Source organism: Marmota marmota, unplaced genomic scaffold (assembly GCF_001458135.2).
Source record: "Marmota marmota marmota unplaced genomic scaffold, marMar, whole genome shotgun sequence".
NCBI lineage: Eukaryota > Metazoa > Chordata > Mammalia > Rodentia > Sciuridae > Marmota > Marmota marmota.
In genome coordinates this window covers 9,788,761-9,808,847 of record NW_025999941.1, presented here as the reverse complement: position 1 = coordinate 9,808,847, position 20,087 = coordinate 9,788,761, and the positions used below count along the sequence as shown (strand labels likewise).

General features: G+C 40.5%; 1 protein-coding gene across 4 annotated transcripts in view; it reads left to right on the top strand.

Moving 5' to 3' along the window:
* Cacna1d (calcium voltage-gated channel subunit alpha1 D) overlaps positions 1 to 20,087 on the top strand; it is a 316,079-nt gene that overhangs the window by 183,176 nt on the left and 112,816 nt on the right. For 2 of the 4 annotated variants that reach the window (XM_048801133.1, XM_015494418.2), the window contains exon 8: positions 2,374 to 2,477. In XM_048801133.1, the coding sequence (XP_048657090.1) occupies positions 2,374 to 2,477 (104 nt within the window). Of the gene's footprint in view, positions 1 to 1,697; positions 1,802 to 2,373; positions 2,478 to 20,087 lie in introns of all 4 variants that reach the window. The other 2 variants (XM_015494421.2, XM_015494419.2) reach the window with 1 other exon arrangement.

The window sequence follows — 20,087 nt, the reverse complement described above, 5'->3', positions numbered from 1 at the left end:
CTAAAGGAGGACTGGAGAAGCAGATGGCCCTGGTCAGCTTACACTGGCAGAGTGGTAGAAGAGTGAGGTTTCCTAATGGAGCCCTGCACTTGTACATCCTCCCCTTCCCCCATATAACACTCTCCTCTGCCACGTGCACCTCTGTTCCAACAGAAGAAAACAGGCCCAGAGAGAATCTGTCACAAGTATTGATTTGAGACTAGGCTCTGGCCACCCCACCAGGCAGCCTGTTTCTTCTACACACATGGGTTTTTAAATAAGTTTAGTGGCGTAGTTGCTTTGGGAGAATTACCCTCTGCCTTCCTGCTGAAATTAGTTTATCCAACTTAATTAGATCAACAATTGCAGCCACAGCCCTGGCTCATTCATTACTCTAATTGCCAGTATAAGATGTGCAGACTGATATGAGTTCTATTAAGCACATCAGTTTTCATGTGGCCAAACAGGTGTTTCACAGGGGATTTAATGCCCTCTCCCTAGGCTTCAGCAACAGATGGTAGGTGATTTTTTTTTTTTTTATGTTCTCTTTTCCTGTTTGGCTTCTGCATGAGGCAAACATTGTGAAATGCATGAGCCTTATTCTGTAAAGCTAAAGCCTGGAGCCAGATAAGGTACAAGAAGGCACAGGCTTAAACACCCCAAGGACTGATCCCTGCAGGGCAGGAGAGATCACCCAGATTCTTCATTGGCTGAGGATTCTGGATGTGCCAGAAGGGTCAGGCCTGGGGTATTCCATTCTGTCTCCTGACTGGTCTTTAACACCTCCTGCTTTGGAGAGATGTTTGCCCAATTTAACACCGACCTGTGCTGTTGGAAAATTCCATCCAGCTGTGATCCTTAAAGCACCTATCTGCTCCAGTGTGAAAGCTGCTCACTACAACCTCCCCTGGGAGGGTCTGACAAAGCCACGCCCAAATATGCACGCAGCTTGAGCTTGTCTAGATGTAGGGTTGACAGGTTCTTCTGGCAGAGCCCTTCTTCACGTCTCTACTTGGTCATCTCACAGCTGGGGCCATTATGGGAGGTCATCTAGGTTAAAGCCGGCATCCTTATGTGAGTGAAAGTGAGAAAAATCTTGTTCCCTAAGTGACCCCTGAATATGTGTCAGCTTACTGGCCTCTGAAATGTTTTCTCTTTTTTGCATTCATTTAGTTATATTTCTACTCACTGATTATAGATAAGCCAGATTTAAGATTAGATTTTCTTGGATAGGTTGACTTCCGCTAGAAGCTTATCATTTTAGGAGATTTATTTTTTTGAAAAAGCATTTATAGAGTCAAATATTGTAAGTTTGTCTCTATAATGAAGACTTTTCCACCATCACAAATTTTAAAAGTAAAGTTAATACTATCAACTCCACAGAGCAGAAAACAGATTCCAGCTAAGTGCTACTTTTGCTTAGTGAGGCAGTTTCCTGCAAGAAAGGGCCAAATCCCAATTGATTTCCCTACCTGGGACCATGATGTGCTAGTATCTGGCCTCAAAGCCTCAGTCACTCTTCCTGTGTGTGGGTGCACGTGCTTGTGTGTGTATGTGTGCTAGGAATATGCAATGAATGTACATTGGCTGCTGTCTGTTATTTCAGTCTAAGTAAATGTTTTATTTAAATGTATAGAATGCTCTCTCTAATGTGACCCTCTTTCCTTATTAGATTCTCCTATTAATCCACTCCTATGAGACCATCTTATTTCTTGCAGATGAATGATGCTATGGGATTTGAATTGCCCTGGGTGTATTTTGTCAGTCTCGTCATCTTTGGGTCATTTTTCGTACTAAATCTTGTACTTGGTGTATTGAGCGGGTAAGCTACACCTCTTTCATCTTGAAAGCAGAGTCCTGAGGACAGTTGCCAAGACCACACAGGCTTTGCTAGAGGGGGCCTCCGGGTGGGTGCCAAATGCTTCGTGTCTGCTTTGAGATGCTCCCTTTTCTGCTTAGGCTTCCCAGATCAAGGGGTTTCCTGGAACCTCACCAGTCTTTGTGAAAGAAAGCTATAAAATGATTATTGACCAGAAATTAATCAGCGTTGTTACTTGGGATTTAAACAGTTTCCATGGCTTGCCCTATTGACTCTCCTAAAATGAGATACATTTGTAATTGCTTTCTTGGTCTGGATCCAAATTTAATGCACATTAATTGGTACAAAATTTTAGCTAAGTGAGCTGGTCTGGGAAGACTTTTAGTAGGCCCCATTTGTAGATTTAGCAATAGAACTTGTCTTTATTGGAAGAAAAAGATGGAATAACCTAGGCCCAGTCCCTGTACGATAAGCACTAACCTTCAGCCAAAGCACTGAGTGGTCTGACAGCTGCAACTGGGGCTCTGCTCTTTAGTAAATGGATAACTGATAACTGATCTCCTTACATTTTACAGGTAAATGATGCGATAGGATGGGAATGGCCATGGGTGTATTTTGTTAGTCTGATCATCCTTGGCTCATTTTTCGTCCTTAACCTGGTTCTTGGTGTCCTTAGTGGGTAAGCAGTTGGATCCATGTCGCACACTCTCCTGCTGCCGTGTGTGAGGCGGCTCTGTGTGTCTCCCAGCTGCTCTCTGATGGCTTTTCTGCATGCATTTGGACTCTGATGTTCCCTCAGTGTGTTGCTTTTGGATTGAACTGTGATTCTTTCTGCCTGTATCTGTCTGTGAGATTCTGTGTTTCTGATGCTTGCCAAACACTGTTAATTTAATGAAAATGTTCCCCTGAAGCATTAGTATGAGAGTGTGTGGAGATTGATTACAAGTGAGGAAAAGGCCGCCCAGCCCTGGTCTCCCCCAAGAAGACCTTTGTCTCTTGTGGTTTACTTTCCATTAGCATATAACAGTGTGTTTTAGTAGTCACCCTCAGGGCATTATAAATGGTGGTGCTTCAGATTTTGTTGTGAAGGAGAAATGCACAAATACCCATCAGTTTGCAAGCCTTAGGTTCCTTTATTAGCTTGCTGTCACCATGAGAGTTGTTCCTCTGATTCATTTCTAATAAGACTATGGGGTATCATTCCTTAAGGCAAAATGACAAACTTGCTCACATACATTTCCTGTGGCCTCATAATGGTCCTTCTCATTCAGTCATCATTTTTTTTATTTTCACTTTGTTTACCACCTTGCCTCTGGATTGACTCCATATTACAGGGCTTGGGGGAGACTGGCTTGGAAAGGGTCTGCTGGTGTTGGAGGGCCCTTTCCTGCCTGTGGTTGGGATGCTATCCCAGAGCCCCTGTGGGCAGCTCTCTAGCTCACCATTCCTCAGGTGCTCCAGATAAAGGAGCCACAGGCTACCTGGACTCTCTCAGAGGTAGTTTCAGCATGTAGCCATTGTGGTGGGAGATGCCCATGTCTCCTAGAGGAACTTTTGTCACTGCACTGAGCCCAGACATCCTGAGGAAATAGTGTTGATGGGCTTGATTCCAAGACAGTTTATGTGCTCCAGACTCACCTCATGTTGCTCTTTCCAACATTGTATCTTGGGGACATGATGTTTTCATGTTAGTAAGGAGGACTTTCTTACATTTTTTGAAAATTGACTGCCTTTTGCAGAGCAGAGAGTGGAGCTTAGTTATCCAACTCAGCTTGCTTTCTTCGCTTTCCCTTAAACCTACTCTGCCTGTTTCCATAGGTTAGCACTGAGAATTCTATAATTATGGTCAGTTCCATGCTCACATACACATTATCATGTGAAGCTACTCTCTAGAAATGGCCCAGAAGCCAGGGCCACCTCAGTGAAAGGAGTAGGGCCAGGTCTGAGCTGGGGATGACACACTCCCCCTCCTCAGCCCAGGTCCCTTCTAAAGATCATGTTCTTTCACTGCAGCTTTAATAAGGCCTTCCTCCCAGTGAATCTCTGTGGCCTTGGGTTTAAGGTCAGGATTGGTGAGAGCGGCATTTATCCCTGGAGAAGCTTTGCCACAGGAACTGCCCATACAAGGTTAACAACAGTTCTGTTGTGAATTCCTTGGCGCCCCATGTCTCCTAAACCCAGCTAAACTGACGGAGACCATGGAAACCTCTAATTTTAACAGTGCCAGTGACATGCCTTATCTTTTCGCTTCCCCAGGCAAAACTGTTGCCCCAGCATGATGAAGCAGAGGTAGGAGCCAAATCATGAGGTGCTTAAAAAAAAAAAGAAAAAAGAGGAAAAGATAGGAGGAGTAGCTTTCCGTTATAATGATGGGGGTTCAATATGTGACCTTTGGGGAGATACCCAAACCTGGAGAATTAAAAATATACACATCCTCATGAACAGTTTACTGAAAAAATAAATTTTTGAAAGACATTATTTTTACAATACAACTACAAAGGAGAATGCAAAGGATATGTGAAGTTTAAAAAGAAAATCTAAGTCTTCCCCAAAATTAGAGTAGTCAGCTTACTAGGGGCTAACCACTGCCTCTACTTCCTCAGACAGCCACTTTGGTAGGAAATGCTGAGGGGTGCCTTGGGTGAAGTAAGAACCATATCTGAAAAACAGAGCCTCCCAGCCAGGTTGGATGATTGAGTCAGTATTCCCCAAGTTTCTGTCGAGTGGCCAGCTTTGGGCCAGAGGCCAGGGGCACCAATGTACCTGTGACACGGCAGCCTTGTGCTGAGGCCTGCATTGTCTAGTGGGGAGACCGTGGGCAAGCAATATAATACAACCAGTGCTGGAGTGCAAGTGGAGGCCTGGGGGCTCTGTGTGGGACATCTCAGAAGAGGAGGAGATAGCTAACGGGACACTGATAAGGAGCTGGCCTCCTCCTTCCTCTTCTGACAGTTCTCCACCTGGCTATAGCCAAGTTACTTTCCCATTTGTCCTTTTTGTTTGTTAAAGCAATTTTAAACTTTTTATTTTAATCTGAAGATTCTTTTTCCACAGTTTTTTTTTTTTTTTTTGGGTGGGGGTTATAGGCAGGGTGGGCAGTAGAGACATTGTGAAACTAGAAGGACATAAGTGTCCCAAGAAAGATCATTTCTGTTGCATAGACCTGAGGGACCATCAGACCAACCCAAATGGAATCCCCAAAGCACTGAATTAAAAGGCACCCACTTTAGTTCAGGCAAAATGACAAATGTTGTTGCCCTCTAATGAGGAAGTGTGAGATGATGCTGTATATTTCTAAGTCTGTTGACCATTTTCAAAACATTTGTTTCTGCTCTTGGGCGCCTTTCTTTTCATGTGGCCATGCCATCCTATTGTATTCCTGTACTGACTTGAACACTGATTTGGTGTTTATACATTTTTAAAGCATTGTAAGACTAATGTGCTGGAAAATCTTTGGTGTTACAACAGACCCTTTTTTCCTCAAGGTGAGTATGAAATTTAGGAACCGTGTGCCCTGTGTAGCCAAGTAATGAGCAGACATGAACATTTTTATCTCTGGTGGTGGTGCTCTTTGGGAAGAGCTGAGAATGTCTGTAACTAGTGCTGCAATATAACATTAAGTTGTCCTTGAGGAGCAATCCCATTATGACCAAGGAACTGAAAAAAGTATCTCCTGTAAGTCCAGACCTGAGATGTGTCTCATTTCTTACACTGGCTTTTTTTTAAAGCTTGGCAATTTTTCACTTTTAAAGCTATTTGTTTAACTTGGGTCCCTTTTGAGGCGTCCCTCAGTACACTGGCACAGGAGACATCACACTGGCATTTCAGCACCTGGCCTCTTCAGAGTGCAGAATGATGGCTGCAAGTGGTGGGCTGGCTGGCACTCCTTGGTTCTGCACCTCAGGACCCACCTGCCACTGGCCAACCCACAGTTGGTGTCTGAGTTTCCAAGGTGGAGGCCTCCCTAGGCTCCCAGGATGAGGCTCAGACTTCCAAGAAGAGGACTAGATGACCTGGGTTTTGTCCTGCCAGTGACCCTTGTTCACTCTGGGACTTGGTCTCCTCATACCTGCCTCAGGAAGACTCCCATTTTCTTACGGGGTGGTTTTAAATCAGCTAATGAATGTAGAGTTGCTTCAAGGAGTATATAAAGGATTTTACTCATTTACATATCCGTATCTTAAATTTACAGATCTTCCTCTACTCCCTTGGGTGATGTGGGACTAGTGAAAATTCTGCAGTGTAGCATTTCTGAATTTTGTAGGAAGTGATCAAGAGGAAAATGGTTTATACACATTAATGTTGTACTCTGTGGTATTTGAGAAGTAGCTGCGGGGATTAGAAGTTTTTTTTGTCAACTGTGAAGTATTATGCAGATCTAAAGCATTATTACCAAAGTTATATTTAATGAGGATTTTTTTTAATAAGTAGATGAGAACGGCATTTCCATATAGTGGTTTAGCACACTAGCTTTGGAGTCCAATAACCAACGCTTGAGTCTTTGCTCTTTTACCAGTTGTGAGTTTAGGGGGCAAATTCTCACTGTTTTGAACCCTACTTTTGTCATCTGTGAAATTGGGCTAGTAATAGTACTAACTTCTTGGAGTCCAGTGATGATTCAGTGAGCCAAAGTGTGTAGAGTGCCTGGTCATTGTTATGGAGGCCTCCGATAAGTGTACATGTGAGAGAAAGGAAATAATCAAGTCGGCCCTTTCAAACTAATTGATAGTAATTGGCCAAGATAGGTCTCAGGGAGAGGCAAATTTATATAGCTTTTTTCTTTTTCCTTTTTTTTTTGGGTGTGTGTGTGTGTGTGTGTATGTGTATGTGTGTTTTCTGGGGATTGAACCCAAGGCCTCACGCTTGCTAGACAAGCACTCTAGCACTGACCTACATCCCCAGCCCCTGTTGTATTTTTAAATGTTTTATTATATAAGTGTGTGTGTGTGTGTGTGTGTGTGTACACACACATAAATGACATATGCTGAAAGGATATTATTACACAAACCACCTCTTGAGCCTGCTTTAAAGAATAGATTAAAATCATTTATAATTCATCTATGAATTCAAAGCTTTTACCAGCATCTTGCCAAAAATATTTGAAATACTTTCTGAAACAGGCCTCATCTGTTGGTAAGTGATAAATGTTCTTAATAAACCAGATTTTATGACAAAACTAAATGTAAACCCAACCCAAATTAATTTGTAATGTGTCCCAGCAAGTTCCAGCTCTACCAGGTCACAGGTATCTTTTAAAATAATGAATTCACCTTTATCTTACTAGAGGCCTGTTTAACTTCAGGGGTTTTTAGGAGAAATGGATGAAGTGAAGCATTACAGAAAAGGGTGATTTTTAATCTTTCTGAATCTCACTTCCTATATCCCATTCTGGGTACAAAAATTACCAAGGGCCTAGACAAAGACTCAGGCAGTCTACTTTTATAAAACTAAAACAAAGATTTGTGGTATACAGTGGACAGGGAAGATGGTGCTGTGGGTCTGAAGCCTGGATTATATAAGAACTTCACAGAATGCAGTCAGGTTTGGGGCATCATGATTTGTACCATGGTCCATTTACGTTCATGACACTGTGAAGATAAATCTCTTATTTCTTCTTCTTAAATATTAGTTCAGGAGGCAAAACACACCAGTAAGGTGGTGGTTATATCACTTGTGAATATTCTTTGAGTGGACATGTCCCTTCTGGGAATAGGTATTATAAATTTTTCAAGAGTGGGATTAGATTTTTTTTTCTCATTCAACACCTTACATCTACTGATAGAAAATGAACAACAGAGTTCCCTTCCTTCTATATACATATCTGTGACAGCTTAGAAGATCATTCAAATTGCTTAAAAAACTGAAAGGGATGTTGTTGAGGTCATGGGGTAGCCAGACCATGAGTGTGATTTGTTATAACCTTATTGCAGAATAGAAATGTACTGAGTTAATGAGAATTCCATATATTGGCCAACAGAGAATTTTTGGCAAGTGGTTAATATGGCACACAGAAGTCTAGTCTAAAAGGGATAGTGGGAGGACTCTTTGCAGATAGCTCTAAGCTTAAAAAGTTATTTTCCCCATGTGTAATTAGTAGTGATCAGACTGCCAGAATGCTAAAGGCACCCTTAATGATCATTTGCAACAAAATACTTCCCCAAAGTTAACGAGACTAGTCTTTGGTGTTGCTAGGCTGTTGTGAAGGATTTCTCCCTAGTTGGATGTCCCTTTTCTTGAACTTTGAAGTGATATTGTGAGTGAGGTTGATGCTCAAGTTAGGATGCTGAAAAGAGATACTACTATTTTTTTTTTAGTAGTAACCTCTTATGTTTTGGCTTTGGTAGAACAAGAAATTAAGCCCTGATTTGGCTGTAAAGTGAAAGAATGCTAAATTTCCTTTTTTCTGTTAACCAAAGTACACATTTATATATACTTTTGAACACTGAGCTTTCTTGTTGCAGAGTTAAATGGCTGTCGGGGGTAGCTGACAGCAGGATCCTGGTGCTGTTGGTACCATGGCACAGGAAGAGCACAGGCTGGTAGCCATGCCTGACATTAACAAGTGAGTGGTAACCTCTCTGCCACTGGCTCGCAGCTACTGTTTCCATAGAAATGGCTGTTGGGATCAGTGGAAACGAGGTAAGTGAAAGTTTTCGCTGATCCTTGTTTCCATCAAGCTGACGTCTGTTTCCCTGGCAACAGCAGCGGACAGCAGCCAAGCACTAGCCGTCGATTCAGTAGAGCGCTCTCACTTGTCAGCTGTGGCTATCATCATCTGTTCCTGACCGTGTTCTTTTGATATCACACAGCAGAGACCTCTGAGGACCCACCCGTGCCCTCCTGGGCATTAAGTAGACTGTAAGCAGTCTCGCCTCCATCTGCCCTCTGGCTTGTTGCTGTGCAGTTTAGGAAAAGGAAAAGGTTGTTGGGGGCAATGGTGTCGCAGAGCAGACTGTTGAGTCTGTTGGTCGTGTATCCTAGGGAGAAGAGAACTCATGACTGCGCTTTCATGCACAGACCCAGCTCTTTAGAAAGTTCTTGATACCTTAATAGTTGAAATTAAAGCCATAATTTTCCCGTGTTCCCTGTTCAGTAGGTGGTATTAACAGTTGTCATTGTTCTCACAGTGAAAAGGATGTTTATGAGCTTAATAATTGGACTTTTGAAAAATATCTTGCTGACTGCCTCTAAGATGTTACTGTCGACCTTGTGCCAGTTTATTTTTTTTTCTTCTGCGTAATGTTCTTTTACAGGTTAGTAAAATTGCTTACAGAGATCAAATATTGGTATTACAGGGAGCTAAGATTACAAAGACCAGTATATCTGTTGTATGTGGGACTCTTAAGCCCACCAGTTGTTCTTTTCTTGGATTTTCATTTTAATATTTCAGGAAATGTATGCACTGCAGGTGTAAGTATCCTCTGACTTGAGACAGGTTCCATATGCAGGGGAGACCCTTATTGCCTTGGAGGGTGAGATGAGTTGCTGGTTTTAAAACTTTAAAGGTATTGCTTTAAAAAATGTTTTATTGGAAAAAACAAACTGAAATTCGGAACCATATTTTTGAGAATCAAATGAAGATCTGGATCTACAATGCTAAGAGAATTTAGATTGGCTTTTCAGAAGAGTGCTGGAAAATTGTGGATTCTCTGTCTTTGGAGGGCTTTCTGAATGACTTCATTCTTCAACTCTCTGGAACAGAAGAACTATGCTTGACATGGAGGCAGTGTTTAGGGTTGACCCTTAAATACTCTATACCACCTGGTTGGGCTCAATAAGAAAGAGAAAATCTTGCTAGATATTTTTTCTCTGCCTGGACTTCTTAAAAAGAATGATTTATCTATTCATTTAATGAATACTTTTGACTACTGACACAGTGGAAGATATTTTTGCCAAGTGCTTAGTAGGCACTGGGGTTACAAAGATGAGCTAAAATAGTTTCCATCTTTATGAAGCTTATGTCTCATGGGCTAGGCAAAAATTAGAATTAAAAATTTTTATAATGCTTTTAAAGAAAGATAAATGGTCCTGTGAGATTGTTTAATGGACACAACTGATTTCTGACTAGGGGTTTGGGGATGTGTTCCAGAAGACATGGAGAGTGAATAGCCTTCATAGCCAGGCAAGGTGGGAGAAAAGGTTGTGTCAGAGTGTTTCAGACAAAGGGATAACTCATGCAAAGGCTCAACAGTAGGAAGAGGCAGAGGACATTAGAGGATCTAAACAAACCAGAGTGGCAGAGGGAGCAGAGAAAAAGGAGAGACTGGCCCTCAGAGCCCAGATCATGGAGGTCCTTGTAGACCACATGCAGATTTTGGTTATTAGCTAAAGGGTAGGGAACTCACTGATAAGTTTTATGCACAAAGTAGTATGATTTAAATTTGCATTTTATGAAAATGATGGTGTTTTGATAGCTTACCTAAAAATCTTCAAAAAGATAAGATGAATTGGTGGATGGGTAGAGGGATGCATGGATAAGTGAAAAAAATGTTGCAGATATTCTGGAAATTAGGTGGTATTCACTGTGTATTTTTTCTTATGAATATTTAAAATTTTTCTTAATAAAATTTTTGGTAAATCTGCCCACAAAAGTCACTGTAGTATGAATGGACTGTATGGATGAAAGAACAGAGAGACCAATTTAAGGAGATTTTAATCCGCTTCCAGCTGTAACAGGCTAACAGTACCAGACCTTTCCCCGTAAAACCACTATAAAACAGGACAAAAAAATATTAAGCAACTGCTTTCAGAAAATGAAAATAGCCCAGGATTGGAATCTATATGAAAAGAGAAATACATGAGGTCACCCCTACTATTTTCTGGCTTTCTATCTGGAGCCACTTTTAGAATTGTGGCAGAAAGAGGCAAAGCTCAGCCAAGGATGCTTCTATTTGCTGAGGAGGCAAAGAATATAGTTCAGGGCTGCTAGGACAACTGAAATTTTTAAGATTTTTCTTGATTTTACTAGAGAGAGAGATGCCCAAAGAAGAGGATCCTGAAATCTGAATAGATCCTCCTAAATATTTGACCATATGCTAGGCTGCTTATGTGTCAGGTAATCCTTATTGAGGCCTGGCAGAGAACAGCTACTGGAAAGCTGCAAGCTACTAGAAATCTCATTGCTGAGTTCTGACCAGAGGATTGACCTTCATGGGTACATTAGGCATTTAATTGAGATTTCAAAAAAGCCAGGCCTTAGCAACAGGCTTCTTTAGCTTTAGAGTAAGGCTACTCTAGACCTGTCCTAAAAAGCTTAAAAATGGGATTCAAAGGGATTAGGCCAAACAGCCAATAAATTAAACATCTGCCCCCCCCCAAAAAAAATCAATACCCATTAAAGGAAGAAAGCAAAATCCAGATGTTCCACAAATGTTTCCTCTTATGATCAAAAATTATAAGTCATGAAAAGAAGCAGGAAAACCTACATCATCAAGGAGAGAAAATAGAAACACATCAGGAGATGACAAAAATGTTGTAAAGACTTTGAAATCACTACTGTAAACCTATTCAAAGAATTGAAGGAAAAGATGGATAGAATAAAGGAATAGATAGCAAATCTCAGTACAGAAACAGGAACAGTATAGTATCTGGAGCAAAACTAGAATGACATTAAATGGAATCAAAAGCAACCTGATGAATGTGTAATTGGAGTCCCAGAAGAAGAAAGAGGGAAGAAAAAAAATTTTTTATAAGAAATAATAGCTGAAAATATTACAAATATAAAATGTTGTAAATTCACATATCCAAGAAGCTCAACAAATCTCAAGCAGTGTAAGCATAAAGAGAATCACTCCTAGGCACGTTAAATTCGCATTACTGAAAGTAATAAGCTATTTTAAAAGAAATCGGGTGGGAAGCAGCACTTAATTATGTATTAAGTAAGAAAATATCCATTGACTTTTTTTTTCAGAAATAGTGGAAACAAGCCATAGGACAATGGAATGATATCTTCGGAGAACTGAGGGGGAAACTAGAATTTTGTATGAAGCAAAAACATTCTTCAAAAAGGCAAAATAAATCTTGAAACAAAAGCTAAGAAAATTGGTCATCAGCAAATCTGTACTATAAAAAGTGTTAAAGGAAGTCCTTCAAGCCAAAACAATAATTTAAAATAGAAACAAATCTACTTTTTAAAAAATAAACACCAAAATTGGCAAATATGAAGGGAAATAAAAGATTTTTTTCCTCATTTCCTAAATTTCTTTTAAAAGCAGTGATTTAAAGCTGATATCAGGTTATTTAAAGCTAATATAACAGGTAAAGTAAACCATAGAACAACTGAGGCACCAAAGATAGAAGGGAGTTAAATGGAGCTTTGCTGCCAGTAAATTATTACGTTGCATATTATAAATATATGAATTCATGGTGAACTGGCAAGGACTTCATATAATAATCTTTAAAATAGTAAAAAATGGTACTACACAGCCAAAAGAAGGGATAAAATGGGATGCTTAAATGATAATTATCCAAAAATAAGTCAGGAAAGAAGAGAAAAAAGGAATAAAGAATACAAGGTACAAAAAAAAAAAAAGATGGTAGGTGCAATCTCAGCCACATCACTTATTGCATTAACTGAAAATGGTCACACTGTTTTAGTTACAAGACAGATTATTAGACTAAATAAAACTAAGATGCTGTAAATATATAACATAGATTTAAAATGAAAGTGAGGTTAAGACCACACAAAATGAACTTCAGTACAAGGTAATAAGGACATTGGATAATCTTGAAAAGATCAGTTCATGAAGAAGATGCAATGATTTTAAATGTGTTTGCACCTAATAACAATTTTAATATACTCAAAACCCAAACTGTGAGGGTTTAGTAGAGATAAGTCCACAAACACAGGTGAAAAATTTTGCAATCCCTTCTTGGTAATCACTAGAGCAAGGACATGAAAAACAGTAAGTACAGGGGCTGGGGATGTGGCCCAGTGGTAGAGTGTCTGCCTGTCATGCACAAGGCCCTGACTTCAACCCCCAGCTACCCATCCCCCACCAAAAAAAACCCCAGCAAATACAGATAGTATCTAAATTGTGTTTAGGTAGATTAGTAACTATCAACTAACTTGACCTAATATTTATAGAATACTACCTCTTATAACTACAAAATACACATTCTTTTCAAGAATACATGGAATATTCACCAAGATGGACCATATCTTGGCCATAAAAAGTCTCACTCTCAAAAAACTGAAATCTTACAAAGTATGTTTTTCTAACTTGAATAAATTTAAAGAAGAAATTAATAACAAACTATTTAGAAAATCTTCCAAGTATTTGGGAATAAATTTGTCTCTAACCTATAACTAATAAAAGAGTGTACCTGAAAAAATATAATATAAATGATAATAAAATCTCAGTTTGCATGATCCATCTAAAGTAACACTTAGGAGGAAATTTGATAGCTATATCAGTAAGAAAGAAGGATTTTAAGTCAGTGATCTACTTTTCTGCCTACAAATCTAGAAAACATGTAAGACCAAAATAAGGAGAAAAAGAAGTAACAAATAAAACAGAAAACATAGATTATAAAGGTAAAGCAAAAAGTGAGCTCTTTGAAAACCTTAATGAAATTGTTAATCCCAATTAAAAACTAACTAAAAAAGGAAAGGGGGACAATGACCAGTAACCGAAATGAAAGAAGAAACAAATTCAGTAGAGAATCAAAAGTGCATTTATGGACAATTGCTTTTCAATATAGGTGCTAAATAATTCAGTGGAGAAAAGATAATCTTTTCAGTATTATGATGGTTGAAATATTGGACATCTGTGAGAAAAGAGAACGTTGACCTTTAGGTCACACCAGACACAAGCATTAACTTAAAATGGATCATAGATCTTACTAAAATGCCAAGAAGATTTTTCTAAAGATATTTAATTGGGATGAGCAACCCAATTAAAAATTGGCCAAAGACTTAAACAGATGTTACCAAAGAATACATATACAAATAGACAAAAAGTATATACAAATATGTTTGATTTTACAATCGTCAGGAAATGATGCAATGTAGAGGTTTCCACTACAAAGGTAGTGGAATAGTGACAGTAAAAAACAACAGCAGCAAAAAGACTGCCGATACCAATTGTGGGCAAGAATGTAGAGCAACTGATATCCTCACACATTGTTCCTGGAAACATTAAGACAGTTGAAATACTTGGGAAAAGTGTGTCAAGCGCTCATAAAGTTAAACACTACTTTATATTCATTAGTTCCATTCTTAGGTACTTACCCAAGATAAATGAAAATCCACATCCACAGAACGACTTGTGTATGAGCATTAGAGAACCTTATTCACTGTAGCTCCAAAACTCATGACCTTTTTCTCCTTCTCTTTAAAAAAATTTGAGACTCACATTTCTTAGATAATTAGGTCAGAGAATTGTGGTATACTCACACCATGGCATACTAGTCAGCAGTAAAAATAGATAAATAACTAGGGATGTTAACAGCTAATACAACATTATCAATGAAGTTCAAAAATAAGCCAGACCCAAAGGAGAATGTATTACTATGAAGTTTTGAAACAGACAAGACTAATTTATAGTTATAGGAATCATACCATTGATTTTCTTGGGTGAGAGGTAGGGTTGGCTGGCAAGAGAAACAAGATGACTTTTGTGGGGAGAATGTTATAAATATATCGATTGGGGTGCTGTTCGTGTGGGTGTCAACATTAGGTAAACTAAATACTTCTGTACATTTTGTAACTTGCATCTCAATAAAGTCAGTCTTAAAATATTGCTAAAATTAAAAGGGCTTCTTCTGGTCAAGCTGGAATAACAGAACTGGATTTATATTCCCACCTGAAACAAAATCCAAAATAGACAACAAATAAAACGATGGATCATGAAATCTAAGGTGGATTAGGAGGAAAGGAGAGTTGTAACAGATTTGGATGGAGGGGGAATGGAGGTGTAAGCAGGCCAGCCAATTTTAGAGAGGTTAAAAATATTTTGAGTGGAAATGATTGAACAAGTCAGCTTCACTGAGAGTCTGACATGGTCAAGAGAGCAGAGGCTTAAATTCATGGATAAATTTGTTGGGAGGTGATAAAATTCAGCATGTGACTGAAGCAGCACAAAAGAGATGGTCAGTGGAGACCTATATGTCAAGGGATTGAAAAGCCAGGGGTTAATGAGGTCAGACAAAGGCAATTGGAATGTCCCAGAAATGTCAGGACTTGGGATGGAGAGGAAGGCTGGGAGCCAAAGATCAGAGTCTTCAGTTCTGCAGGTCAGTGGAAGATGATACCAAGGAAGGGAAAAGGTCACATAGCCCACTGGCACCACCCTCAAAAGACAGGGTTTTTATTTGGTTGGCTTTTATAGCAGGATTGGGCAGTATTGTCCTGGACCTAAAGAGGAACAGGAAAGCTAGGAGGCTATGAGGGAGGCAGGGTATGAAGGGATCATGAGAAGTGTGAAGCAAGGGGGATGTGGGATCCTCTTGAAGAGCCTGGGGCTTGAGAAAGCTTGCCTCTCTGTAGCAGCATTCCCAGGGGCTACGGGAAGGGCTGAACAGTGAAGGGAAGGCTGGTCCAGTAACTAGCAAGTTCAGAGGAATACTGGGATGATGGCGTGCTTGCAGGCCGGGCAGCAGGCAGAGGCATGGACCCTGACTCGTCTGGTGATGTCCAGGAGCTGCAGTCTGGACTCGCCCAGCTGAGGGTGTGGAGGTGTTCTTTGGAAACTTCATTCTCAACACATCCTGGGGTATTGGAGTGGTCTCAGGTTGGAAGGGTCTCAGGGTCTGCCTGCTGGATGAGGAGTGCCCATTTACAAGTGACCCTTGTATATGGCTGTGATCCTTGTATATGGCTGTGATCCCTGTACTGGCCTAGTCTGCAGCGGTACATTGGGCCAAGGGGATTTCCATCAGAAACAGGTTATTGGTTCTTGCATGTCGTAGTAGGACAGCACAAAGTCAGAGCTCAGGAGTCCTGGCACCATTCCCAGTCCCTTACTTTCTGGAGTTGTAAGTTTGGGCCTTATACTTCACTTCTCCACACCAAGGTTCTCTCATCCCTAACATGGATAGGGCCCTTTGCTTCTGATTTTTCCCACGGAGCTCTCCTTAAAACTAAGGAAAGACATGGTTGGGGAGGGATTTCATAAACTGAAAGGCCTTTCCAAATGTGAGGGGTACTCAACATAAGCCTGGCTGTGGGCTCCTCCTAGGAGGAGGTTTCTATGAGTAGGAAAAGACTTATTGGTAGTTGATATGTTCACTCATTAGCATTTTTTTTCCAGGCTCCAAATCTTCTAGAAGCTGGGAAGGCACTTGACGCATTAACCTAATTTCTTCAAGTCTGCTTGTCATTAAGACTTTTGTTTGGATTTGAGGATAAAACATTAATCCACTCTGAACTTCATCATTCCCTTGAAATTCTACTTCAAAATAAATCTCGGTTTAAGTTGTCTGCTGGCACCTTTGAAGCCTCCAAGCATTTGGGGCTTTTCAGCTTTTGAGTCTTGGAGACTTTGGCTGCATCTGAAGGATTCTAATACAGCGGGTGATGGCACCCTACCTGTCCAGAGGGGAGCTGTCCCACAGGCTCACCCATCCTGTCCTTGAATCCTCACCTGTTACTTATCAGCAGGTCCACAGAGACATGCCATGGAATTCCAGGGCTGTCTGTGGAGGTCAGCAGCTTTGGCTATCAGTCAAGAATATTTTAGCATCTGATCTGTACCTCACAGTATACCTGGGAGTGCAGTGGAGGTTGGCAGGTTAGGGAGGGCTCCTCTGAAGAAGAGGAAGCCAGGATCCAGCTGATTTGTAAGGATGGTAAAGAAAGGGAACGTTCCAGATTCTGGAAGAAGAGCAGGGGCTGGTGACTCATGCCTGTTGGGGCCAGTGTTTCTGACAGTGAAAGCACTTGAGTGGGCTGGCTAGTGGTAGGACGAAGAGCAGTTGTGCATCTGGGAATGCCCACCAAGGGAGGCAGGGTTTTTCCTGTAAGCTGTAGAGCTGTGAAGTGTTTTCAGTCAGATGATGGTAGACAGCGTGTGGAAGGTCAAGCTGGTGCCTCTCAGGGCAAAATGGGGTGAGGAGAGCCTTGGGTAGCAGGGGGCAGATGCAGTGGGAGGTTCAGAGGTGGAGATGTAAAGGAAGACATAGACATTTGTGGTCAGTGCCTCTCAGATGAGGAGAGAGATGTGGATTTTAATGGTCAAAGTCTGGGTGATCTAGAGTATGGATTGTATGAGAGAATTCTTCTTTATTGCTTATCATCATAATTAATATGCCAACTAAGATTATATATCACTAAGCACTGCGGTAGGCATTTTTTTATTCAATCTTCTCCATTATTTTAATGAAGTGAGGGTTCTTTGCTATAAATTACAGATGAGGAAATCAAGACTCAGGCTTATCAATTTCCTCAAAGATACACAATTAGTAAGTAGTAAAGCTAATAATTAAATGTAGATCTGTCTCCAGAGCCCAAGCTACTTTGTTCATCCGTTGGAAGCTCCTCCTGTGTCTGGGGAGGGGACCCCTGTGGCATCTTGTCTACCCAGATGGGCCTTGCTGATATACCCTGTGCTGTTCTACTCATTATGCTGTCAGGTTTCTTCTCTTTCCCCAAATGATTACCAAGAGCAGAGTGGAACAGAGGAATATGCGGCTTCAGAGAAATTGTTTTTTTCCCCTATAAATCTTCTTGTGAACAAGTCACATGTGGCTCTAGTTCTCCTTTTAGGTCCTGTTCCTGGATGGTGCCTCTGTTGGAATCCCTAGGCCTCCCCTGTAATATGATGTTCTTGTCCTTGTTCTCTCTCAGCTATGTCATGCCTGAGAGCTCAGAAATGGTGCTTCCCACCCATCCTGCCTTTCAGTGGGAGCTCCTTCTAAAAGGGAGAAATGGTTTCTCAGTGCAGCTCACCAGCTGGTTTGCCTTTTACATGTCCATCTGGTAGAACCAAGGCTGAATTTCTTATCCGTATTGTTTTGGGAACATGCCAATAGATGGCCTCAATTCCTGCCTCCTCCTAGGGTCCATGTTGCTCACCCACAGTTGGAGTCCCAGCAGCTCTCTGAATGCATGCACATCCAGCTATCAGTCCATGGCGGCAGCCTGATCAGGCCCTTTGTACAACATGGTGTATTGGTGCCTAAGTTGGATGTGCCCTGGGGGTGCTGGTGCCTTCAGACATTTTTATTTTTAATGGTCCTTCCGCCTTCCAAAGTCTGACTTTAGGTACTCATTTACCTTATTTTTTTTTAAATAGAATCTGACAATATAGTGAGGTATGTGTCTTAAGTGACTTCTTAAGTAGTAGTATTTGAAGCCTAATACTGTTTTGGCTCATCTGGTTGAGTGATATAATTCGGAGAAAGTGAGGTCAGACAAGGGAACTTGTGTTTTTGAAGAATACCTCCTAAAACAGAAGTCTTTACTTTTAGCATGCAACCCGGAGATTTTTTTTTTTTTTTGCTAGAAAAAATTAAGAAGTCTTTGGTAACCATGGAAACTAACTCTTCAAAGATAGAGAAGTGCTTCTGTCCTCGAACAAGGAAGGGTAGTAAAAGGAAAGCATAATTCACTCTAAGGTGCTCAAGATACTTTATTTCTGCATCCTTTATATTTTAGACTTGTACGGAACTCCTGCTTTTTAAAAATTTATTTTTAATGGCACTATAGGGTATAGTTTCAAGTGAGGAAAAGTTTTATGGCTACTTGTGGCCAGATAAATCCATTGCAGAATCTAAACGTTCCCATCTTTCATCTGACCATCATCAATGTGAAATCCATATTTATAAAAGCATTTATTTATCTAGTTCTCAATGAACACCTACCAGTGGTCAAGGTTTGTGATAAATAAGCAGTATATAAAGATAAGAGAGACTGTCCCTTCTTCATGGAGCTTATAGTCTGATATGTGCAAGAGGATATTAACCAATTTCAGGCTGTGTAATAAATTCTAATTTAGAGGACTCTAAGGATGTCAAAGAGGTGTCTTCACATCTTGCCCTAGCCCAGAGGCCTGGTATATGGAAAAGCTTCTGAAGGGTAGGTGGCGGGCAGCATCTGTAGTGGTCTGGAGCCCGAGAAGAGCTTCATGCCTTGGGGAAATGAGTTATCCTAGGATGGTTGAAATAGTTTTCAAGGAGGAAGAGTTCAGAAAGGAGGCAGGGGAGAGACAAGAGCAGACACTGGTGCATGGACCACTCCCTCTATCCCCAGGGTTCCTGAGGTCTGGCCTGTGACAAATAATCGAACCCAATTGTTAAAAGCCAGGAAACACCTACTTTAGAAATGGTTCATCTTCTCTAAAGACAGATACTGTTTTCTATTTAGAACATTTTCACATGTCTTTTATGTCAGTAAAAGCATGAAGGAGATGAAAAAAAGGAGGATGACTTTGAGAAAATCTCATACCACACCAAAACTCAAGCAAAGAGAAACGAATCAGGAGGCACTGACTCCCTTTACAAAAGCACCCACTCTGGGGTTCAGTAATGAGTTCCTGAAGAATAGCCATGATGTGGTTCAGTGGTTACAAAGGTGATTCTTAAACTTTTCCCTCAGCATATTTACTGTGTAAACAATGGCCCCCCCTTATCTCTTTTCCTTTTGGACTGCTAGAGTTTCCCACCTGCCTTATGGCAGCCAGTGCCTCATAGTGGCTAAGGAAGAATGCTGTCACAGGTTTGCTTTCTGTCCCTCCATGGATATTATCTGCAAAGAGCCTATCTTGTGGACTTAATGCTGCAGTCCTGATCCCCAACCCAATTCTGGTCTGTTTGCCTCATGCAGACAGAGCACCCTTTGGTGACTAGACTGGAACAAAGACAGTGATTTTGATAAACTTTGAACTAACCTGAGCTAAGCCAAATCATTGAATAAAATATAATTTTTTAAATTTATTTTTACTGTGAAACATTACTGCTGTTTTTTTTTCTTTTTCAACAAAATACCTAGTTTCCTTGAACAGAAACTGAACCTGTGTGCTTCCTTAAAAAATTACATTTATATAGGGATGTTTTTTGAAACATATTACTTTTTCATTCTGTTTCATTTCCTTTATGTCTGTATAGAGGAAATAATTTAGGTCTAAAGAAGACTGGCCCCCACTGATAACAATCAGTGAGTTATTTTATAAATGCTGCTTTTTTTTTTTTTGGTGAGTTTCTGTTTTACTAGAACTTTTTTTTTTAGTCCTACTGGTGAGTGTGTGAGAGTGTGTGTATAGATAGCAAAATGTTAGTTTGCCTAAATTTTATTTACGCAAGCTTGGTTCAAACAAATACCATTGCAAACCAAGAACAAACCCCATGTCTA